Source organism: Nicotiana tomentosiformis, chromosome 9, assembly GCF_000390325.3.
Source record: "Nicotiana tomentosiformis chromosome 9, ASM39032v3, whole genome shotgun sequence".
Taxonomy (NCBI): Eukaryota; Viridiplantae; Streptophyta; class Magnoliopsida; order Solanales; family Solanaceae; genus Nicotiana; species Nicotiana tomentosiformis.
The window spans coordinates 74,797,860-74,819,128 of NC_090820.1; the positions used below are offsets into that span (position 1 = coordinate 74,797,860).

Sequence of the window (21,269 nt, forward strand, 5' to 3'; positions counted from 1 at the left end):
AAGCCCGATTCCCAAAGCCAAATCGATCGGATCCTAGCCAGAGGGATCTCAGTTTATGGTGTGAATACCATGGGACTCACGGCCACAGAACTGGAGATTGCCGACATCCTCGAGAGGAGGTGGTAGTGTTGTTAAGGAATGGCCATCTTAGAGAGTTTTTAACTGACCGCGCCAGAGAAATTATGGTTGGAATTGGGACAATGTGGAGCCCTTTGAGATAACGGCGGAGTCACCTTGGATCACAATTAACATGATCTTCGGAGCAAGCAAGGTCAATGGGGTAACTTTTTCAGCAGCGCAGAAAATGAAAAATATCGGTGACTCATGGCAATAGAGACCGAGAAGTCTCGGAGGACGACATCACCTTCACGGAGGAGGAAGCTGACGGACTTCTTCTGCCATAAAATGACGCTTTGGTAATCTCTCTCAATGTTTTAGATTTCAAAATTAAGCTTGTTTTGGTTGATCCAGGAAGTTCATCCAACATCATTCAATGGAGAGTTCTGGAGCAAGAGAAATTAACCAAGAACATCATTCTGGCGACAAAACTCCTTGCTGGCTTCAACTTAACAAGCTTGACAACCCGAGGAGAGATTTTTCTACCTACTTACGCCGAAGACGTAACAAAAACCACCATGTTCGAAGTGGTAGATAGTGACATGGATTATAACGTGATCCTCGGAAGGCCGTGGATACATGAGATGAAGGTCGTGCCCTCGACATATCACCAGTTGCTGAAATTTCCTACTCCAGAAGGTATTAGGCGAATAAGAAGAGATCAACCTGCGGCAAGGGACATGAACGATGTGACCGTTTCCAGAGCAAGGAAAAAGAGTCCAACAAATAGAAATTATAGGAACCGATGCCTTCTTCTTTTTTGAATGAAGATGATAAGGGCGAGGAGTCATCGAAATCCTACCAGGTTCCGAGATATGTTTAGGTACTAGAGGAGACCGATGCGACCAAGTCGACTGTGGAGGAGCTCGAGCAAGTGGCTTTTTTTGAAGAGTTTTTGGAAAGAAAATTTCATTTGGGAACAAGGTTAAATCCCAAGCTTAGGTTAGAGTTTATAATTTTTTTTACAGTTAAGTTGATTGTTTTTCATGGTCGCACTCAAATATGACAGGTATCCCATTGGAGGTAGCGGTCTACAAGCTCAGCTTGGATTCGAACTTCCCACCGGTTAGGCAAAATAAATGCCTGATAGCAGAGGTTAGGAACATGTTTGTTAAAGAAGAGGTAGCTCGACTACTTAATATCAGTTCGATCTGGGAGGTAAAATATCCGGAACGGTTAGCCAAAGTAGTTGTAGTACCTAAAAAGAATAACAAATTTAGGATGTGTGTAGACTATAAAGATTTAAATAAGGCGTGCCATAAAGATTTATTCCCGTTTCCAAACATTGATCAAATGATTGATGCTACGGTCGGGCACCAGCTAATGAGTTTCCTTGATGCTTACTCCGGGTACAATCAGATCAAGATGAACCCGGAGGATCAAGAAAAAACTTCTTTCATAACAAACTTTGGCACACATTACTATAATGTGACGCCTTTGGGCTTAAGAACACCGGAGCCACTTATCGAAGGCTCATTAATAAGTTGTTTGAAAATCAGATAGGCAAAACAATGAAATTATATATTGATGACATGTTAGTTAAGTCTTTGAATGCAGGAGATCATCTGAAACATCTCCAGGAAACTTTCGACATTCTAAGGAATTAGAATATGAAACTCAACCCCGAGACATGTGCCTTCGGGATCGGCTCCAGAAAGTTCTTAGGGTTCCTTGTCTCACAAAGAGGGATTGAAGTTAACCATGATAAAATCAAAGCCATTGAGGACATCCTGGATCAGCTAACAAGCATGAAAGAAGTGCAGAGACTGACCGGAAGGTTGGCGGCAGTAAGCACGTTCATCTCAAGGTCTTCGGAGAAGTGCCACCATTTCTTTTCTCTTTTGAAAAAGAAGAATGTCTTCGTATGGACTCCAGAATGCCAGCAAGCATTGAAGGACCTAAAAAGGTACTTGTCTAGTCCTCCGTTGTTGCCAAAATCGGGGGAAGGTAAACAACTGCTAATTTATTTAACAGTCTCGGAGGTAGCGATAAGTGTCATTCTGGTCTAAAATGATGAAGATACCCAATTTCCTATTTATTGCATTAGTAAAATACTATTGGGAGCAGAGACACGATATTCGCACCTAGAAATATTTGCCTTAGCTCTCGTGATTACTTATTGAAAGCTTAGGCCTTACTTTCAATGTCACCCAATAGCCGTTGTGATGATTTTTTCCTTAAGGAACGTCCTTCATAAACTGAGTTGTCATGCTTAAATGGGCAGTCGAAATTAGCGAATTCGACATTGAGTACAAACCTAGGACTGCAATCAAGTCACAAGTTTTGGACGACATCGTGACCAACTTCAGTCCGAGGTTAATGCCTCTGTCTACTAAGGAAACAACTCTGGTGTCGGGAATGACATCAGGAGTTTGGACTTTGTTTACAAACAAAGCCTCAAATGTAAAATGGTCCGGTCTTGGGGTAGTTTTGATCACGCCATTGGGGGAGACCCTAAGGCAGGCCATTAGGACTATACCGCTAACTAACAATAAATACGAGTACGGGGCTTTGGTTGCAGGACTGGAACTAGATCGGGGACTAGGTTGCGAGGTCATTGAGGTAAAATGCGACTCCCAGCTGGTGGTAAACCAAGTGTATGTGATTTTCGACGCAAAGAAAGAGCGTATACAACATTATTTGAACAAGGTTCAAGCATTACTTGCATGATTCAGAGAATGGTCAATCGTCCATATTCCGAGGGAAGAAAAAGTGGAAGCAGATGCATTGGCTAATTTGGGGTCGTCCACGGAGATGAAAGGATCTGATTCCGGTACAGTCGTCCAACTGCTGCATTCCGGTTGGATGTGGACGGCTACTGCGAAGTAAATTCCACAAACTTAATTTGGGACTGGAGGAACGAGTTCATTGAATATCTCAGGCATGGTAAACTAATCGAAGGCCCAAAGTCTTCCCGGGAACACCAAAGCAGCTCGTTACTACCTCGTAGATGGGCAATTATACATGAGATCGTTCAAAGGACCACTGGCTCGGTGTTTGGGGGCCTTAGAGATAGACTATGTGATGAGAGAGGTCCACGAATGAGTCTATGGAAACCATTCTGGTGCAGACTCATTAGTTCTCAAGTTGGTCAGGGTTGGATATTATTGGCCCCGGATGGAACATGACGCAAAGGCATTTATATAGAGATGCGACAAATGTCAACATCATGCACAATTGGTGCACCAACAAACATAACTTTTGCATTCAGTGGTGTCTCCGTGGCCATTCATGAAATATGGGATGGACATAGTTGGACCTCTACCATCGGTCCCCGGAAATGTAAGATTTTTCTTGGTTTTAACTAATTATTTCACTAAATGGGTTGAAGCAGGTCCATACCAAAAGATCAGAGAATGCAAAGTGGTTGACTTTATATGGGATCACATAATCTGCAGATTTGGAATACCGAAGCAAATCGCATGTGACAACAGGTCGCAGTTCATAAGATCGAAAGTCACAAAGTTCTTGGAAGGGTTAAGGATTAAAAAAATCACTTCTTCGTCATACCACCCGACTGCTAACGGAAAGGCGAAAACAACCAACAAGGTAATTATTCAAAACCTTAAAAAGAAGTTAGAAGATGCTAAGGGCAAGTGGCTCTATGAGCTATCAGGAGCACTATGGGCGTATCGGACAATGGCGAAGTCGAGCACGGGAGAAACACCCTTCTCTCTCATGTACGGTTCGGAGGCTCTGATACCGGTGGAAGTGGGGGAGCCAACTTTAAGGTTTTCCCGAGCAAACGAAGAGGCAAATAATGAAGCGTTTCTGGTGAAGCTGGACTTGCTTGAAGAACACCAGGACCTGACATACGTGAGGATTGTGGCTCAAAAATAATGGATGGAAAGGTATTATAATCGCAGGGCGAATCTCAGTTATTTCAAAGTAGGAGATTTGGTCTTAAGGAAGGTTACTCAGATCACCCGAGAAGTCAACGCTGGGAAGTCAACACCGGGAAGTTGGGGCCAACATGGGAAGGTCCTTACCGGGTTTCAGCTATCACCGGTAAAGGATTATATGAGTTGAAAAATCAAGATGGAGTCAAACTGTCCAGCAATTGGAATGTGACTCACTTCAAAAGGTATTATTGCTGATGATTCCTGACGATACTGAACGTATGTGCTGCACTCTTTTTTCCTTCGGCCAGGTTTTATCTCAATCGGAGTTTTTTGGCAAGGTTTTTAATGAGGTAGCAACGAAAAGAATACTACGAAGGAAGCGTCATCGGCAAAGGCAAGACCTTTAATTATCAAGGCACTAAGATTCTCACACCAATGGTAAACAACTATGTGGATGGTTAAAAATCTTTGGCTCGATGTAAAGCCCCGCCTTCCATTATTCAAAAAGATTATTTAACCATTCATAATTTATTTCCATCGCTGAAGCGGCAAAATGTATAAAAGACTTCCAGTGTTCGAATTCTCATACTTTGCATTCGAACACTGGGGGGGGAGGGAATGCATGATACGACACCAAGAGTGCCACAAAAACCAGGGACTGTAAGAATCGAGATCAATGTCTTGTCAGGACGGGGAACTGCATGATCATCCCCGTAGAAATAAGTTGTACAAGTTAGCCACATATATTAGCAACTTTCTTTACTTAAGTAATTGAATTTTTATGTACTTTTAAAGATAGAGGGAATAAAACAAAGTCCTTTTATTTTTATCTTTTTTTAAGCAAATATACCACTTGCGTCGTACCCCAGTGGCTAAATTATATAAAAACCAAAGTTTCCAAATTGCAAAGTGCGTCTGTCTAAATCTATGAAAGTATTAATAACTAAATATTACAAAAATTAATTTGAAGCATGAGGTGTTGTGCGTATCCATCAGCCGAGTGCAAAAATTCAAAGTATCACCTTCAAACGCTTTCACCAGGTGCCATGTTTTGCGTTCCCAAGGAGTAGGCAAATGAGATTCTTCAACGAACATCGTCAAATTCTGTATTTAACTTAACGATTGTCCATGCTTTGTTTTGGAGTTTAGTCCTTGCTAGTAGTGTGTTACTCAATGACTATTTGTTAGTAGCATCAGCTGACCTTTTTCTTTTTTGGAACCTTCGTGCATTGATTGCTTAATGACCCCACTAATAACAAATTACACGATGTTGCCTTCCAGATTTTCAAGCACTGGACCAACAATGTATATGTAATGAGCAGCAAAGTGGCCTTCTCATTCAGCTGCATGGATGCTTAATCTAGAAATTTTCTCTTAGCAATCCTAATCCTTAGATTAGGAGTTTTTGACTTATCAATGTTGAGTATCTTCCTCCCCGCACTTGGCAAGTTAGTGAATGAGTTAAATGTAATAGTACCTGCAAAAGAGAAAGCTATGTTAGCAAAATAATCTGCTAGTGTGTTGTCCTCCTTTAGAACATGTTGAAAGAGAACATTGAATTGCTCCTTCATTCTCTTAATCCTCTTCACCGCCTTTCCTATACACCATGGAGTTTCCCAATCTCCCTCTATGATTCTCTTCATTACCAGTGAATCTGTCTCTATGATCAAATGGTGCAGCTGCTGATTAACACAAATGCCAACCCTTTTACGATTGCTTTTGCTTCTGGCACAATATTAGTAATCTCTCTTATCCTCTCCGCCTTAGCATGTGCCAAATCTCCACTACTGTTCCTCACACAGAAACCATAAGAGCTTGGTCCTGGATTGTCTTTTGAGGTACCATCGGTGTTATATTTGAACCATCCTTCATAAGGTGGCTCCCATGTTATTCTCTTTGTCATAACATAAGGTCTGTATCCTTCAAAAAATCTTATCATGTCTGGCCAAAGTAGAGGGATATTTGGCATGCAAGGATACCTAATCTTAGCTAGATTGTGTAGTGTCTTGTTAACCTCATGAATCACTTTGTTGTATGAAACTGTACCTCCATACTTCCTGGTGTTTCTCTTCTTCCAAATTTCCCAAGTGATCACTGCAGGGGTTGCCCGATATAAGGGCTTCAGTTTGGGACAACATTCAAAATTCCACCTAGCTCGAATGACCTAATGAACCTGCATTAGATTATTAATTATACCTGCTGCCTGTACTAATGTCTTCCACACTCTATTTGCTATTGGATTTAGTAGGAATAGGTGCTGATAGGAATCCTCTTGGGGTTGATCACAACACCAATATTTTGATACTACCATATAACCATTCCTTCTCCACAAGTCATCAGTAGGTATCTTGCCTTTCCATAATCTCCATAAAAAGAAAAATATTTTGAAATGGCAGCCCCTTGGTCCACAACAGCTTGTATTCAGCATTTACATGTGCCCTGTGCCTCAAAATTTCCCAGGCAGTGGTTACTGAGAATCTGCCTGATGCTGTAGGCATCTATTTTGGTGTGTCCCAATAGTCATCACTGTTCTCAAAGTACACCTCCAGTCTTATGTGACCTGCAATTTCTGTTGGAAAATATTGTTCCAGCATTTGGTCATTCCAGGCATTTTCCTCTCTCAATTCATCTACTTCTTGATGTTCTTCATTGATATGAAATTTTGGGGGTATGACATTATACAATTCACCTAAACCAGTCCAATTCTCATGCCATATGTTTAAAGATTTACTCTTCATCTTCCATAATAGTTCATGTTCTACTTCTTCCATTGCCTCTAACATTTTTCTCCAAACATGTGAGCCTTGTTTAAATTGAACCACTGTAGGAAGTTCTTTCTTGCAATACTTATTCCACATGAAATTGGCCCATAGTAATTTACTAGACCTGAAGTTCCACCACAGTTTTGCAAATAATGCTTTTGCAATATCAATAAGAGACCTAAACCCCACTCCACCTTCCTCATTTGGCAGGCATAAGTTTTGCCATTTTGTCTAGTGTCTACTTCTTCCTTCATCCTTGTTGCTCCAGAAAAACCTTGTAAATATATTATGTAAGTGCTGTAGTACATTGGCAGGTGGATCAAGTACTGAGAGAATGTGAGTTGACATGCTTTGAAGTACACTGGAAATCAGAGTGGCTTTTCCTCCATAAGATAGAAGCTTACCCTTCCATGAATGTAGTTTAGCCTTCACCTTCTGTGTAAGTTCATTGTAATACTCATTTATTCTTCTTGTATACAAAATGGGATAACCTAAATAAGTAAAAGGAAATTCACCCTTTGAGATGCTAGTGATGTCTGCTACTGTATTGATAAATGTTGTAGCAGTATTTGAATGCACATAGAATGAGCTCTTTTCTTTGTTAATTAACTGCCCAGATATATGCTCATACTTAGCCAAAACCTCAACTATCTTCTGTAATCAGTATTGATCAGCTGAAGCAAAGATGATAGTGTCATCAACATAGGCTAGGTGGTTCAATGGATCAGTCCACTTTGGCATGCCATAACCCTTGAACAATTTGTCTTCAAATAGGTTATTCAAAGATCTGGACAATACCTCTGCTGAAAGAATGAATAGGGCTGGTGATAAAGGGTCCCCTTGTTTAAGACCTCTTGTTGAGTGAAAGAAACCTGATGTTTGACCATTAATCAGAACTGAGTATCAGTTATTAGCAATTAGATTCCATATCATATTGATTAATCATTCTGCAAATACAATCTTTCTCAGCACATGCATTAGGTATTTTCATGAAATCCTATCATATGCCTTTGCCATGTCAAGTTTGATCACTACATTGGCAGGTTTTCCCCTTAATCTTATGTTAGTGACAATCTTCTGAGTTAACAGAATGTTCTCAAAAATACTTTCCTTGACAAATCCTGATTGGTTGGTAGAGATCAAAGGAGGCAGAATCTTTTCCAGCCTATTATGAAGTACTCCAGAGAATACCTTGTTTATAAAATTGCTCAAACTTATAGGTCTTAGAACTGAGAAATTTTGGACCATTGATTTCTTTGGAAATAAAAGAAGGTTTGTGTGTATTATAACCTTAGGTAAAGGTCTTCCTCCATAGAACTATTTCACCATGTTGTGTATATCTTCCCCTATAATCTCCCAGCATGTTTGAAAGAATATGCTAGTGAATCCATCGGGACCACTTGCACTCTCACCACTCAATGCAGAAATAACTACCTTTACATCTTTTATTGTATGAGTTATACATAGCTCTCTGTTCTGTTCAGCAGATACCATAGTAGGAACATTGTTCAGTAGTTCAAAACTTATAGGCTCAACTTCTTGTGTGAATTGTTTCTGGAAGAATTCAACTGTAGCTTCAGCCATGAGATGTTGTGACTCTATCCATGCATCAGTATTATTCTATATTCTCTTCAGTTGTAGCTTCTGCCTTTTGCCATTGACATGGTTATGGAAAAATCCGGTATTTCCGTCCCCTTCTGTAAACCATGTCATACCTGCTTTCTGTTTCCAATACTGCTCCTCAATGCTCAGGTACTTCTTCAGTTCAGCTTGGGCCTTCTGAAGTATTATTCAATTCTCAATTATTGGTTCTTCTTCAAAACATATTTCGTTCACTCTAACCACATCTTCTCTAATAGCCAGTTGCTTGAAAATATCTCCATATGTGAGCTTGCTCCATTTAGATAGTGTAATTTTAGTCCTCTTTAATTTCTGCTTGAACATTAAGAAAGGATCACCAGTGAAGTCAGCCATCCAATTTTATCTAACCACCTCCATGAAGGAGTCATTTTTTGTCCAAAAGTTGAGGAATCTGAATGGTTTTACAAATTGCAAAACTTGATCACCACAACTCATCAGTAGTGGGGCATGGTCTGACCCTGTTCTAATGAGATGCTCCACTTCTATATTAGGAAATAATGTCTGGAAAGGTAGGTTAACAAATATTATATCCAGTCTTTTGAAAATGCATTCTTCATTTGGCCTCCCATTCCACCAAATGAAGGGGCTGCCTTTATATCCAAGATCAAACAATCCACATGAGTTAACACAAGAAGCAAAATCTTCATATTCTGGTGGGTATACATGTAGTCCTCCTATCTTCTCCTCTTCACTAAGAACTATATTAAAATCTCCTCTAACTACCCAAGGCAGTTCCATGTCATTGGTAAGGTAATATAGATTGTCCCACAATTTTAATCTTTTCAGTGATGAACATTTTTTATATACAAAAGTCATCATAATGTATTTCCCAATATCCTGATGATACACCTTGATGGTGAGCTGCTGTTCAGTATCAATCACCAACTCCCATTCCACCATAGCATCAAAGAATAACCAAATTTTTCCATTGACATTTGATATTGCATCTTCCATACCTAATTTCCTCTTGTAGTTCTGAATATACCTTGGCTTTGGAAATGGCTCCATAAGTGTAACAATGAAAAAACCATGTTTCCTTTGCATGTTTATGACTCTCTGATATGCTTGTTGAGTCTTAACAGACCTTATGTTCCATATTAAAGTTTTAATCATCATTTAGTCATTGAGGTTACCCTCTTGGGCAATATTCTTATTGGTTGTAGAGATTCTTTATTCTATTGTTTCTTACCTTTTTTAGCACATGTAGCTGAGACTCTAGGTGATAGATCTCCTTCTCTAGCAGTAACTTTAAAGTTCACACCAGTAGACTCATCATCACCCTCATCTTCTTGTTGCTCTTGTTCCGCCATTGCATTTTGAATTTCCATAGGCAAGACCTTGTGTGTGATTATATCATGTAACACCTGCTCTGGAGATTTTAATGGTACATTGATCTGTATTTATATTGGATATCCAGTACTTGAAGCACATGCAATGGGCATTGTCTCAATTGTACCCGATTCCCTTGGTAGTATAGCTTGATCAATATTATCATGAGCCCTTATTGTTGCCTCCTTTAACACCTCAGAAGTCATCTCAATAACTCCCATATTTTTTTCCCTCGTTTGAAGATTGTATGTGGAACCCATCTTAGGAATTTCTGTAGTTGTCTGCACCTCAGTCTTGAGCTCTCTATGCTCCATAGTCCCTATATTTTCCTGTAATATCATGATTTGTTGATCCTCTCCATCTAGGTCCTCACTGTTGTAGTCCGATTCTTCATTTTGAGTCTGATTGTTCCTGGAATCATCTTCCTCTAGTCTAGATAGAGAGAACTTGTTGAACTGGCATTGTTCTGTATGAAGTGTGAGTGATTCAAGGTCTTTTTTCCTTCTTGTTGTTGCCTATATGATAGTGAGATCTGATCCATGGTAGATACTGCTGATGGTACTACTAATGTCCCAGTTCTTGTTTCCTTGGCATGAGGTGAGGGTGTAGCTTGGAGGCAATCTGCAGTTCCAGCAATTACCCCCTGTTTGTGAGATCTCAATGAAGGTGTTACTTGTGACTCTACTACTTGAGGGTGAGGTGAGGGTGCAAGCTGTGACATTGTATTAGCTTCTTTATCTGCTGATGCTGCCGTATTTGGTATTGTTCCTAGATTCTTTTGTGTCAAGCTAGTAGTTTCTGCATTTGTATTCAAATCTGCTGCTTCCCTTTGTCTTGTCAATTGTTTCCTTTTCTTTTGGCTCGGATTAGATTTGGACTTGTTTGTGAGTGGCTGTGTTCCTATGGATTCATTCTCTCGATCAATAATTGTCATTTGACCCTTCTTATGACCACTAGTGATTTGTAGTATGGAGTTACCAGATGTCATTACACTATTATGTATCACTAGGGGGGACTTCCAATTCCTTTGGTTCCCCATCCCTTGCTGATGAAGGTTCACCCTGATCAGCCAGCTTCCCTCTTTCAAATTCTATACACACGAGATTGGGATTGGTAGTTGTATGATCTTCACCTATCTCCCCATTATCCTAAACCACTACAATATTATTTGGTGGATTAGATGCCATGTGTGTGGCCTGAGTGATCACTTGTGTCTGGTTTCTAGTTGTTGTGTTCACAGATTGCCTATTCTTTTAATGTGTGGTCTTAGCATTCACACCTTTGAAGTTCTTCCTCCTTTGGATTTTCCATTGTTCATTGGAATGGTTATTCCTTTCTTATTGTTGTGTTGCTATTTTCTGATGATGTTCTTTAGTGTGGTCCTTGATTAGGTTATGTGTGACCAACTTTTGCTTCTGATTTCTGTCCTTGTCCTGCATCTGCCCTGTTTGTATCTGTGGTTGCTGCATTTATGTGCTCCCATAATTATTGTGGAGTTTCTGAGTATCTTTGTGAGCTGTTGTTTCAGCAACATCATTTTTCTTTCCCTCTTCCTCTCTTCTTTCAATTGGTAAGAATCAGATTGTATGTCCAAGGTGTTTGCAGTATAGGCAGTAAGTTGGCAGATCCTCATACTCTACTTCAAGCCATTGACCATCGCTATTCTCATCTTGTTCTTCATTAAATCCAAGCCAGACATGATGAGGTCTTTGTTTTGATAGATCAATTTGTACCCTTACCTTTGAAACACTACCCCTAGTCTTCTGCATTGAGGCAAGATCAAGATACAGAACCTTGCCAACTGGTAATAGCAACACTTTGAGGATATCCATGTAGTATAGGTGCCAAGGCAGTTCTGGTACTATCACCCAAGTTGGGACAATAGGTGAGTCTTCATTGGCTTTAAAATTAGGAGCCCATGCTTGGAGTTGCATTCTCTACCCCTGTATGAACATGAATTGTTTTGTCCAGACAGTAGTGTGATCATACTCATTGTCAAGGTCAATGTAGACAGTTCTAGCATTGAAATGGGCAATTTTCACTCCTCCTTTCAGTTTTGTTTGTGCAATAAAGCTTCTCCTAATCTGTTCCATCTTTGGCATAGTGTGAAAGAACTTCCCTATGATCGTGTATTGATACCTGCTAGCCAACGTGATCATGTAATCCTTCCTGGTGAATATGATTGCTGGTTGGCCTTGTTTAGTGGTGATCTTGGGTGGGGTAAAGCGAATTGGTGTCATCTTACTAAGTAGTTTAGCTCTTAATTTGGTAGCTAAGGAATGTGTAACAGTGGGTGGTGGTGGTGCTGGATTGCTGGGTGGTTTTTTGAGTTGTGAGCTGAAATCTATTGGTGTTGGGTTTAGGTTGGGAGTAACTGGAGTATTGATTATTGTTAGCTTTTGGTTTTGTGAAGTTTGCTTGTCAAAGTTGGATGATATCTTTGAAAAATTGGTGAGTTTAGGTGATTCAGCAGCTGAAAGGGTCTGTGGGGCATTTCTGTGTAACTGGTCTTTCCTTGCAGGTTTATTTTGCACTTGTGCAAGAGGAGTAGTATTTTGGTCGCTCACCAGTGCATTTGTAACTGTGTGGCTTGGCTTTGTTGAACTTTGATGATGGTGCACTAGTATAGGAATGCTCTGATTGTTCTTCTTTTCTCCATATTGCTCCTGCATTTGGGATGCAGTTGCCTTATCAGGCAGTTCACTATGCCCTGATAACAGGCCCACTGATGAAGTAGACACCAAATGAGCACCATTTTTGTTGGGTTTCCGTGGGAATATCATTTACGACTACCTTCAATATCATGTTGAGAAGCATGTCCATCGATTTTCTCCTTGAAATTATTGATGTAGTTCTCTGTGGCATTTCGCCGAACAGCTGGTATTTGTGAATTTTCAGCAGCACTTTCTGGTATTGTTGTTATGTTCTGTTCCTCGAAGTGGCCTTTGGGAAATTCAGTACCAATCCCTGCATCATTACCGATCGATTGATATTGGCCTTGGCCAATTTGAGCTTCTGGGAATACACTCTCAATCAACTGGTGAATTTCTAGGCATTTAAGCTAGTTGAGGCTCTCTGTAGCTATGGTGCGAGCCTCCAAATTATCATGTGGGTATTGATGTTGATCTGGAGAAGTATTTCCAGTGTTTGGCATTGGTCGATTTAATATTGAATCGAACGAAGTAGTTGTTGGACTGCCCAGGCGATTTGGTGCTGTAGTGACTCCAATCCCATTTTGCGAATCTATTGCTGTTGGGGAGATGTTTGCAGTAGGTTTTTGCTGGGGTTGCTGCATTATCAAGTTGGGTGTTTCTTGGTGGTTGTCTGGTGGCTTTCCACCACCGGACGAAGGATCAGTAGCCATGGACAAGAGACGACGTTACTATAGTTATCAGTCGCCTTGACCTAGGGAAGATTGGACCAGGTTTGGGTTTAGATTTTTTATTTTTATTTTTATCTTATTTCTTGTCCAATTGATGAGTTAATTTTATCATTTGAAAGTTAACAAAAACTTCAAATGCTTGTGCCGGAATGAATATGAGATATTTTTTTTAAGAGCACCATAAACATAAAATCTCACAGTAAAGGGTGAATTTCGGAAGTGGTTATGTCCAGAATCAAAAGTTATCGGATGAGGAAATATACCCAAAGCTTTATCAACTAAACGGAAAAAGGATATTTTTACACAACACTTAAGCAAAAAATTCTTTTATTAAAGTGCCAAACTCAATTAAAGTTTTGGCATAATTACAAAAGATAAAAAAAGATAAAAAATGATTAAAAAAAAGAAAAATTATACATTATTCATTGCCGCTAGAACCCGAAGGGGGAGAAGGGTCTACGTTTCCCCCGGTAGAAGAAGGTGGATCCACTACCGGTTCGGGGCCTTCATATTCTTCAGTCTCTCCTTCGGTTCCCGAATACTAGAAAGTAGTATTCAAAGAGTCAGTTGCAGCGGACCGAGCAAGAAGATTTTCACGAGCAGTTAACTCTAGTTCGCGGGCCTTGGCAATGCAATCATCAATATCGGCAATGCCTATTTTTGCCTCTTCCAAAATCTTCCTCTTCATATGATATATAACATAGGTTTTCTCGAAGACGAAGGAATTTTCCTGATCCTGGAGTTTTCCTCGGAGTTTATCAATTTTGGCATGGAGCTTCTCTTTTTCAGCCTTCATTGCGCTGAGTCAGGAATCAAGTCTCAACATTGGTAGTTGAGTGAAGTCGGTTTTGCTCCATGGACCCCTTAAGCCTCTCTTCCATTCTGGCCTTCTTCTCCTCGGTAGCATTGGCCTCCTCGGTTTTGGAGCATAAGTTGGCGTTGAAGTTATTAATTTGTTCCTCAAAGACAGACTCGCTCTCGATAGCGGCGATCACAACATCATGATGTTCGGCTGATTTAGCCTTAGCCTCTTGAAGTTTTTCATGTAATTGGGCAGCTTCTTGGCTGTGGGCTAATCTATCTTGCTCGGTTTGTTGTAACTGAGCCTCGAGCTCGCTCATCTGTTCAACTTTAGCCTCCAACACTGGGAGGCGTGTGGAAAGTTGGTTCCTCTGAGCCAAAAGTTAATCTCGCTCGGAAGCAAGTCCTTGTTTATCTAGAATCAACCTTTGAAGACTCTGAGAAGTAAGTAGGTTGGCCTAAAAAGGTTAAAGTTAAAGTTATCATGGCAACATATAAACGGTAAAAGAATATAGAAGGGAATTAGGATGATACCTGTGCCACACTGTGCATGTTGTTGTTTATTAGGCACTCCCCAGAAAGGGAGCCCATCTTCTTCCAATCCTTCTTCGAAGCCAACGGCCTTAGATAATTAGCAAGCTCCACCGACTTGGATAAAATATAACACTCTTTCGAAACCGAAAGTGTGGCTCTTCGCCTCCCTCGAGGATTTTGAGAAGTGGTTGAGTAGTTGTTCCCCAAGTTCCCGTGGTCGGGAGACCAAGGGGGAGAATCATTCCTTTCATGAGCAGCTGGTACCGGTGGAGGTGATGCAGTTAGTGCTGGTGGCGAATGAGCAGTGGGTGTTGATGGGTATGGAGTCATCAGTGTGGAAGGAGAAGAAGCAGTTGTGGCAGAAGGAGTGTTGGTTGTTATTTGCTCAGTGGTTGGGGGCAAAAGAGACTCAGGGTCCGAACTCCTTGGACCGAAGACAACAATAGGGCCCGGGAAGCAAGAATTAGCATTCTCAACCAGGTCCATGACGACTTTGGGGCATGTGATGGAACCCCTCGGAATCCCCGCATAAGGCAAAAATGCAGTTATCAATTTATTCATGAGATTTCTATGTAGGATAAAAGAAAGAAGGACTTTCGCTTAGCATGGTGCTTGGCCTTCCACCCGTATTTAGGAGACATTTTCTTTCACTGTCAGGATTCTGGCGTTATAATGTCTAGAATTTACTGAACCCCTCGGTCCAGACCTTGACCCCGTGGTGGTTCCCAGTAGATAGCTGAAATGAAGGAAATAGAAAATTAGCAAAATAGGAAATTATCTTTTTACGAAGAAAGGAAGCAAATAACCGAAGACTTACGAAAAAGGTTCCACGACTAGGGGAAAACTGGAGTTATGGTCGGGATGATATCCTGGTAGCAAAAATGACGAACCATTCCATCCATCTACGATCGTTGTCATCGTCTACGCTGGTGAGAAAGGCATGGTGACCACGCTTGCTGAATTTTAATACTCCCCCAAGAAAAATCTTGGGAGAGTAAAGGTTCATCATATATGCAAGAGTTAGGGTTTCCCCGGTCTTAGTGCACAATTGACGAAGGCAGGCCACCATCCGCCATATAGATTGACCTACTTGTGCTAAGCAGGCCTGATATCAGTGGTAAAATTCCAAAATTATTGTGGCGAGCCCTTCACTCGACCCCAAAGCGAATGGGCACAAGGTAAAGAGATATGTATATATACACGTGAATCCCTCCTTGGAGTAGGTGACTCGCTCCACCATATTTAGGGCTATGATTTCAATATTGGGGTAGTTGCAGTCCTCCTTCATAGTTGGGATACTAGAAGGACGAATGGAGGAGGGGTACGTGCAAACTAGCCAAAATCGGTGGCCTTGAGAAGTTGCAGGAGGGATTTTTTCTTGAAGATCGTTTGCAGTGCTGAGATGAAGTTGTATGATGGTGTTAACAGTTGGTGGATCAGACTCAACGTCAACCTCCTTGGATTTATTTTTCTTTGGGCCTCCACAAAAGAAAAGATCGGTGTTCCCGAAGGAAGCATTGATGAATACATGATAGTAAAAGATAGGTAAAAATATTCGTACTGAGGAAGTTGAAGGCTGTAAAAAAGCTCTAAGGAAATGCAGAGAAAGAAGAGGATTATGAAAGTAGTAAAAATGAAGAAGTAAAAATAATGAGTAGTGAAGAAGATATGACAGCAAAAATCGTGGTCATGATTACCTCGAAACTTGGCAAAAATACTTGCTGAATCACGGGGCAACACGTGTTCGGAGTATTAAAAGCGAAGAGACGTACGTCTCTTCAAATGTCAGAGACCGTTCAGGAACTTTTCCGCCAAGAAAAGAATACTTATCTACTTTCCAGTAACACAGAGTTGGGTCAACGAAAAATAGGGGGACTATCTGTATGGGGTAAAATTGGTTGATTACAAGTGGCTAAATAACGAGGTGACACGTGGAACCAGGAACAGACAGAAGTTGAACCGATGAATAATCGACATCGGTTATGAAGTGCGTAATCGGTACAAGATGGATCCCGAATGGAGCACAACCGATGACAAAGACTCAAAGGCTTGATATCGAATAACATTTAATGAGCAGCCGTTACAGAGAATATCTGCATTCAAAGCCAGTTGTTATGCACCCATCAATGACATTTTTATTCTCATTCAAGAAGGGCTTGATTTTAAGATCATGTCTCCCGAGGAATAGTTATAAATACCAGATTAGCAACACTTGTAAGACATGAAACATTCTACCCACAAAAGCTATAACATAGTATTTCAAGCTCAATCAAATGCATTTTAATCATTGTTACTATTCTTGCTCTAGGAAAGACCGAGTTCAGAATTAGGCTTGTTATCTTCCTTTTGATTTCAATCACTAATCTTATTTTTGTTCAATTTCTTTATTATTTTTGGATCAAATCAATTTGCTTGTCTATAAACTACATTACAAATTCAACTTTACCATTTTACGGGTATACAGTAGTCAGAATTTAATTATGTCAAATTGAGCAATTTAATCATAGGAGATACGGATAGGTTAAATATGTTTTTTTCCATCATTTAAACATGGTTCAATAACAAATTTTTATATGCTTAAACAAATGTCTTGATTGAATTCATTAGTTAGTGTAGACACTATAGAATGCAATATATACTCAACGGATTCATTCGAACCTAATATGTATTATCGACGGCAAATCTAGTAATATTGATGCGGTTTATTTGATCTCATAACTTTTAGCCTAGATATGAGTTTGTTTGTGTAAAACCTATTGGAATTGCTGAAAAGTATTAAATTATAAACCCAGAACTCAAACACAGTGATAGGTTCAGTGGTTGGGATTCATAGTCCTATATTTAAATTCTGGATCCACCTCTACTATTATACCAGTAGCATAGCCATATAGAGTGGAATGTACCCAGTTGAATAACCTTCGTATGACAATTGTAATGAGTATGTAGAAAATTATTTTATTGATATATTGGTCAAAATATATATCGTTTAAACATTAAGATACTCTTAGTGAAATTTCGGATTTTATCACAGTATTATACATAACATAAATATGCACGTGAATTTGTTTGATAAATATTATGTTTTGAATTAATAATTTTTTTAATACAACAAGTTCAATTATGAAAACATAAACATAAAGGTGTAACAGAGGTGTAGGTGAAATCATTGAAATTCACTTCTAGATACTTTGGTATTATAATACTTAAGTTGGTCAAGGTCAAATTTTTGAACCGTAGTACGTATACACGAACTTTAAACAAACTAGTACAAAGGTGTCGGGATCTGTAAAGCTTCCTCCGCGTAACTAAACAGACTGGAGGGAACAAATAGCAATTACGTCGCTTTCTAGAAGACCAGGACTGGACAAAACTATTTCTAGAAAGAGATGAATTAAGAAAAGAGAACATAAAGATATTCCTAAACATTAATACAAAATATAATTAATAGTAACACTTAAAAACAGCACATCTTCATGTTCAATGTTGACAGGGATGGAAACATTATTTTCTTGTTCTGGAAACATGTTCAAAGAGCTTTTCTTTTCATATCATCCCAATAATAAAAGACAAGTGATTAGATAGATAAATAAAATCATAAAATATGCTGCCAACTTAATTAGCTGTGAAAGGGACATGGTATTAATCAATTTATTATGACTAACGCCCATGTAGGTATTTCTGCTATCTCAGTTGTTGAAATTAGTTTCATATATCAATATCAACTAAATTCGCTACCACACCTAATTTTTCAAAAGTGTAAAGACCCGATTGTCCATAATTAATTTTTTTTTTTCGAAACTCATCTTCAAAATATTGTTTGGTTATATATTTAACTCATCTTTCAGTCCCCCTACTAGGAACTATTTGAATTCCGACGGCAACAAGGTCGACGGACATTCGACCATATTTTCAACCACATCAGTCGGAGATGAGTTAAAAAGTTTTAATTTGAATTTTCTTGGAAACTTTCGTATTTTTAACAACAATGGTCGGCATATTTCGCGTAATTGCTTTCCGATAGAAACTAACGGCCAGGGAAGTAATTTTTTTATATGAATTCAGTGGTTATAACTTATTTTTGTGAATTTAGCGTATGTTAATTTGTTAAGCATATATGTTTGTGTTAAAAAAAAAAATCAAATTCATGTCTTTTTAGGTTTAATTTTCTAAGTTTGGCCCTTGCTTACCCTTTAAGTTTCTAGCTTTTGCGTTCAATTTGTAGATTCATGGTAGTCAAGTTCTAACTCTTAATTTTGATCATTGTAGTTTTTCTCAAATTAATGCTAATTAGTGTGCCACTAATTAAGAAATCAAAGAATTAAATATTCTTTTATTCACCTTGAATAAGTATAGTATTAACTCGAATTTGGTTGGGAAGCATGAGCATATCTTGCAAAGGGCTCCAAGTATTTCATGTTACTTATGTAATTAAGCTAGTATGGTTTTAATAACAACGAGCTTACATATGGAATGACATTAATTGTAAAGTTTATTAAATAAAATTGTCATGATCCAAATTCTATTGAGGTCGTGCTAGTACCTAACACGCCGACTAGGAGAACCAACATAAATAAAGTCTTACTGTCATATCATAGATAAAAAACATAATAAGTCTAAAATAATGCGAAAATATCTAAAACACTCCCAAGACTGGTGTCACAACTTCATAAGCAACTACAAAGTAACATAATGCACAACTCTAAATAATACGTTACTGTCTAAATAGAAAGAACTGTAAAAAAGAAGGAAGGAATTTTCAAGGCATTGCGACGAACAAACAATTCAATCTTGAGTCTTCGTATCAAAAACTATACAAGCTCCTGAGTCCCACCGGTGTCTGGTTCAGTATATGCACAAAAATATACATAAGTATAGTATGAGTACATCGACAGAGTACTTAGTAAGTATTAAGACTAACACAAAAGTGTAATAACCCGGCCGATTATTTTGACTATTTTAGCCCCATTTCTCCTATTCGATGCTTTACATATATGTATCTGTGGTTACGTGACTTACCAAGGTGATTGGTTTGGTTTCAGGGGAGTTTTTGATTGAATCGGGACACTTAGTCCCTTGGTTGAAGGCTTAAGACCGGAGTTTATTTTTTGTGCAAACGACTCCCGAATGGTATTTTGACGATTCCAATAGCTTCGTATGGTGATTTTGAACTTAGGCATATGTCCGGATTTGGATTTGAAGGTTCCTAGGCTTTTTTAGCTTGGATTGGCGAAAGCTGGAAAGTTGATGGTTTGGAAGGTTGATAGGTTTGATCGAGAGTTGACTTTATTAATATCGGGTTTGGATTGAGGTTGCGGGAGTCGGAATAGGTCCTTTGTGTCATTAGGGACTTGCATGCAAAATTTGAGGTCATTCCGAGTTGTTTAGGCTTGTTCGACGTAAGTTTTGAATTTGAAAATTTGGATTAGTTCCTTAGGCTTGAATTGAGGTGTGATTCGTAATTTTGATATTGTTTTGTGTGGTTTGAGGCCTCGAGTAGGTTCGTATTATGTTTTGATATTTGGTTGGTGTGCTTTGACGGGGTGGGTCTTAGGGCCCTCGGTTGTGTTTCGGATTGATTTCAGATCATTTTGAATATTGGTGGCATTACCAGAGCTTTGAGTTCTGGTTCTTTTATACCTGCGAAGGGTGGCCGTAGGTGCGAGTCCGCGATGCGGGCTTGGAGCTGCATAGGCGGACTGGGCTGGAGGCTGGGGAATGCCGCAAATACGGTAGGCTGGGCGCAAGTGCGAGGCCCCATCTACGATGGAGGACCGCAAATGTGATGGATTGGCCGCAGAAGCGGGAGGTTGGGAGCTGATTGTGGGTCATAGATGCGGGATTTTATCCGCATAAGCGTAGCCGCAGATGAGGTCAAGTGTTCGCAGGTGTGGATTAGCTAGGCAGATTTATATTTCGAATGGTTTTGGTTATTTCTCATTTTTGGAGTTGTGTAGCTCGGTTGGAGGCGATATTTGGAGGGTTTTTCATCACAATTAAAAGGGTAACTAATCCTTACTTGATTTTGGTGTTAGATATTGATTACTCATAGATTATTACACCTAATATATATGAATTAGAGGTGGATTTAGGGGGAGGGGGTTTGACTATAATTTGGGAGAGTGAAAATTATAATTTTAGGGTCGATTTGAGGTTGAGATTGGATGAAATACATATATTTGGACTCGTACCGGAACAAGAGTTTAGAATTTATGAGTTTTGTCGAATTTTGGAGTGTGGGCACGGGGTTGACTTTTTGGGTTGGTTTGCATGATTGAACCAAGATCTTAGCTTTATTGTTTGGACTTGTTTCATATGGCTTCTATTGATATTATTAAGTTATTTTGGCTAGATTTGAGCCGTCCGGAGGTTGATTCACACAGGAAGGGCTTCTTAGAGTATTGATTTGGCTTGCTAGAGGTAAGTATCTTACCTAAACTTGGTTGAGGCACTAGTTTCCTGAGTTATTCGTGATAGCTACGTGCTATGGGTAGTAAACATGTGTGGGGTTGATCCTATGTGAATGCACCAGGATATTTATTCATGCTCGGGGTAGTGCTTAGGCTATGATATGCCTTGAATTGATTGCTAAGCTTCAAGCGGTGATGTTTCTTATATTTGTACCCCTTTGTGAGCTATTTGAACCATGTTTGAGGTTACATAGAGGTTAATCTCCTGATTGAACCTGATAAATGCTACTTTCGTGATGAAATTACCTGATTTGAGCTATGATAGCACACTTTGCACATGCATACTCTTTAGCATATCACTTATACCAGTCTTGGAGTATGAACTTGGTATTCATTAATCATGTATATGTAATATTGTATATCTACATTCTGTGTGTATGGATTGGACTGGTAG

General features: G+C 39.4%; 2 protein-coding genes across 2 annotated transcripts; one reads left to right on the forward strand and one right to left on the reverse strand.

Moving 5' to 3' along the window:
- The first annotated feature begins 1,727 nt into the window (after positions 1-1,727).
- LOC138898999 (uncharacterized) lies at positions 1,728-3,957 on the forward strand. Its single transcript, XM_070185110.1, has 3 exons — positions 1,728-2,023; positions 2,793-2,942; positions 3,516-3,957. Exons 1-3 carry the CDS (start codon positions 1,728-1,730, stop codon positions 3,955-3,957), a joined length of 888 nt encoding a protein of 295 aa, XP_070041211.1.
- A 2,500-nt stretch (positions 3,958-6,457) lies between these two features.
- On the reverse strand, positions 6,458-9,406 carry LOC138899000 (uncharacterized). Its single transcript, XM_070185111.1, has 7 exons — positions 8,768-9,406; positions 8,564-8,653; positions 8,437-8,500; positions 8,156-8,319; positions 7,730-7,912; positions 6,996-7,375; positions 6,458-6,845 (listed from the first exon to the last, which is right to left on the reverse strand). The coding sequence occupies exons 1-7, from the start codon at positions 9,404-9,406 to the stop codon at positions 6,458-6,460; spliced, it is 1,908 nt and encodes a 635-aa protein (XP_070041212.1).
- Between the last annotated feature and the right edge of the window lie 11,863 nt (positions 9,407-21,269).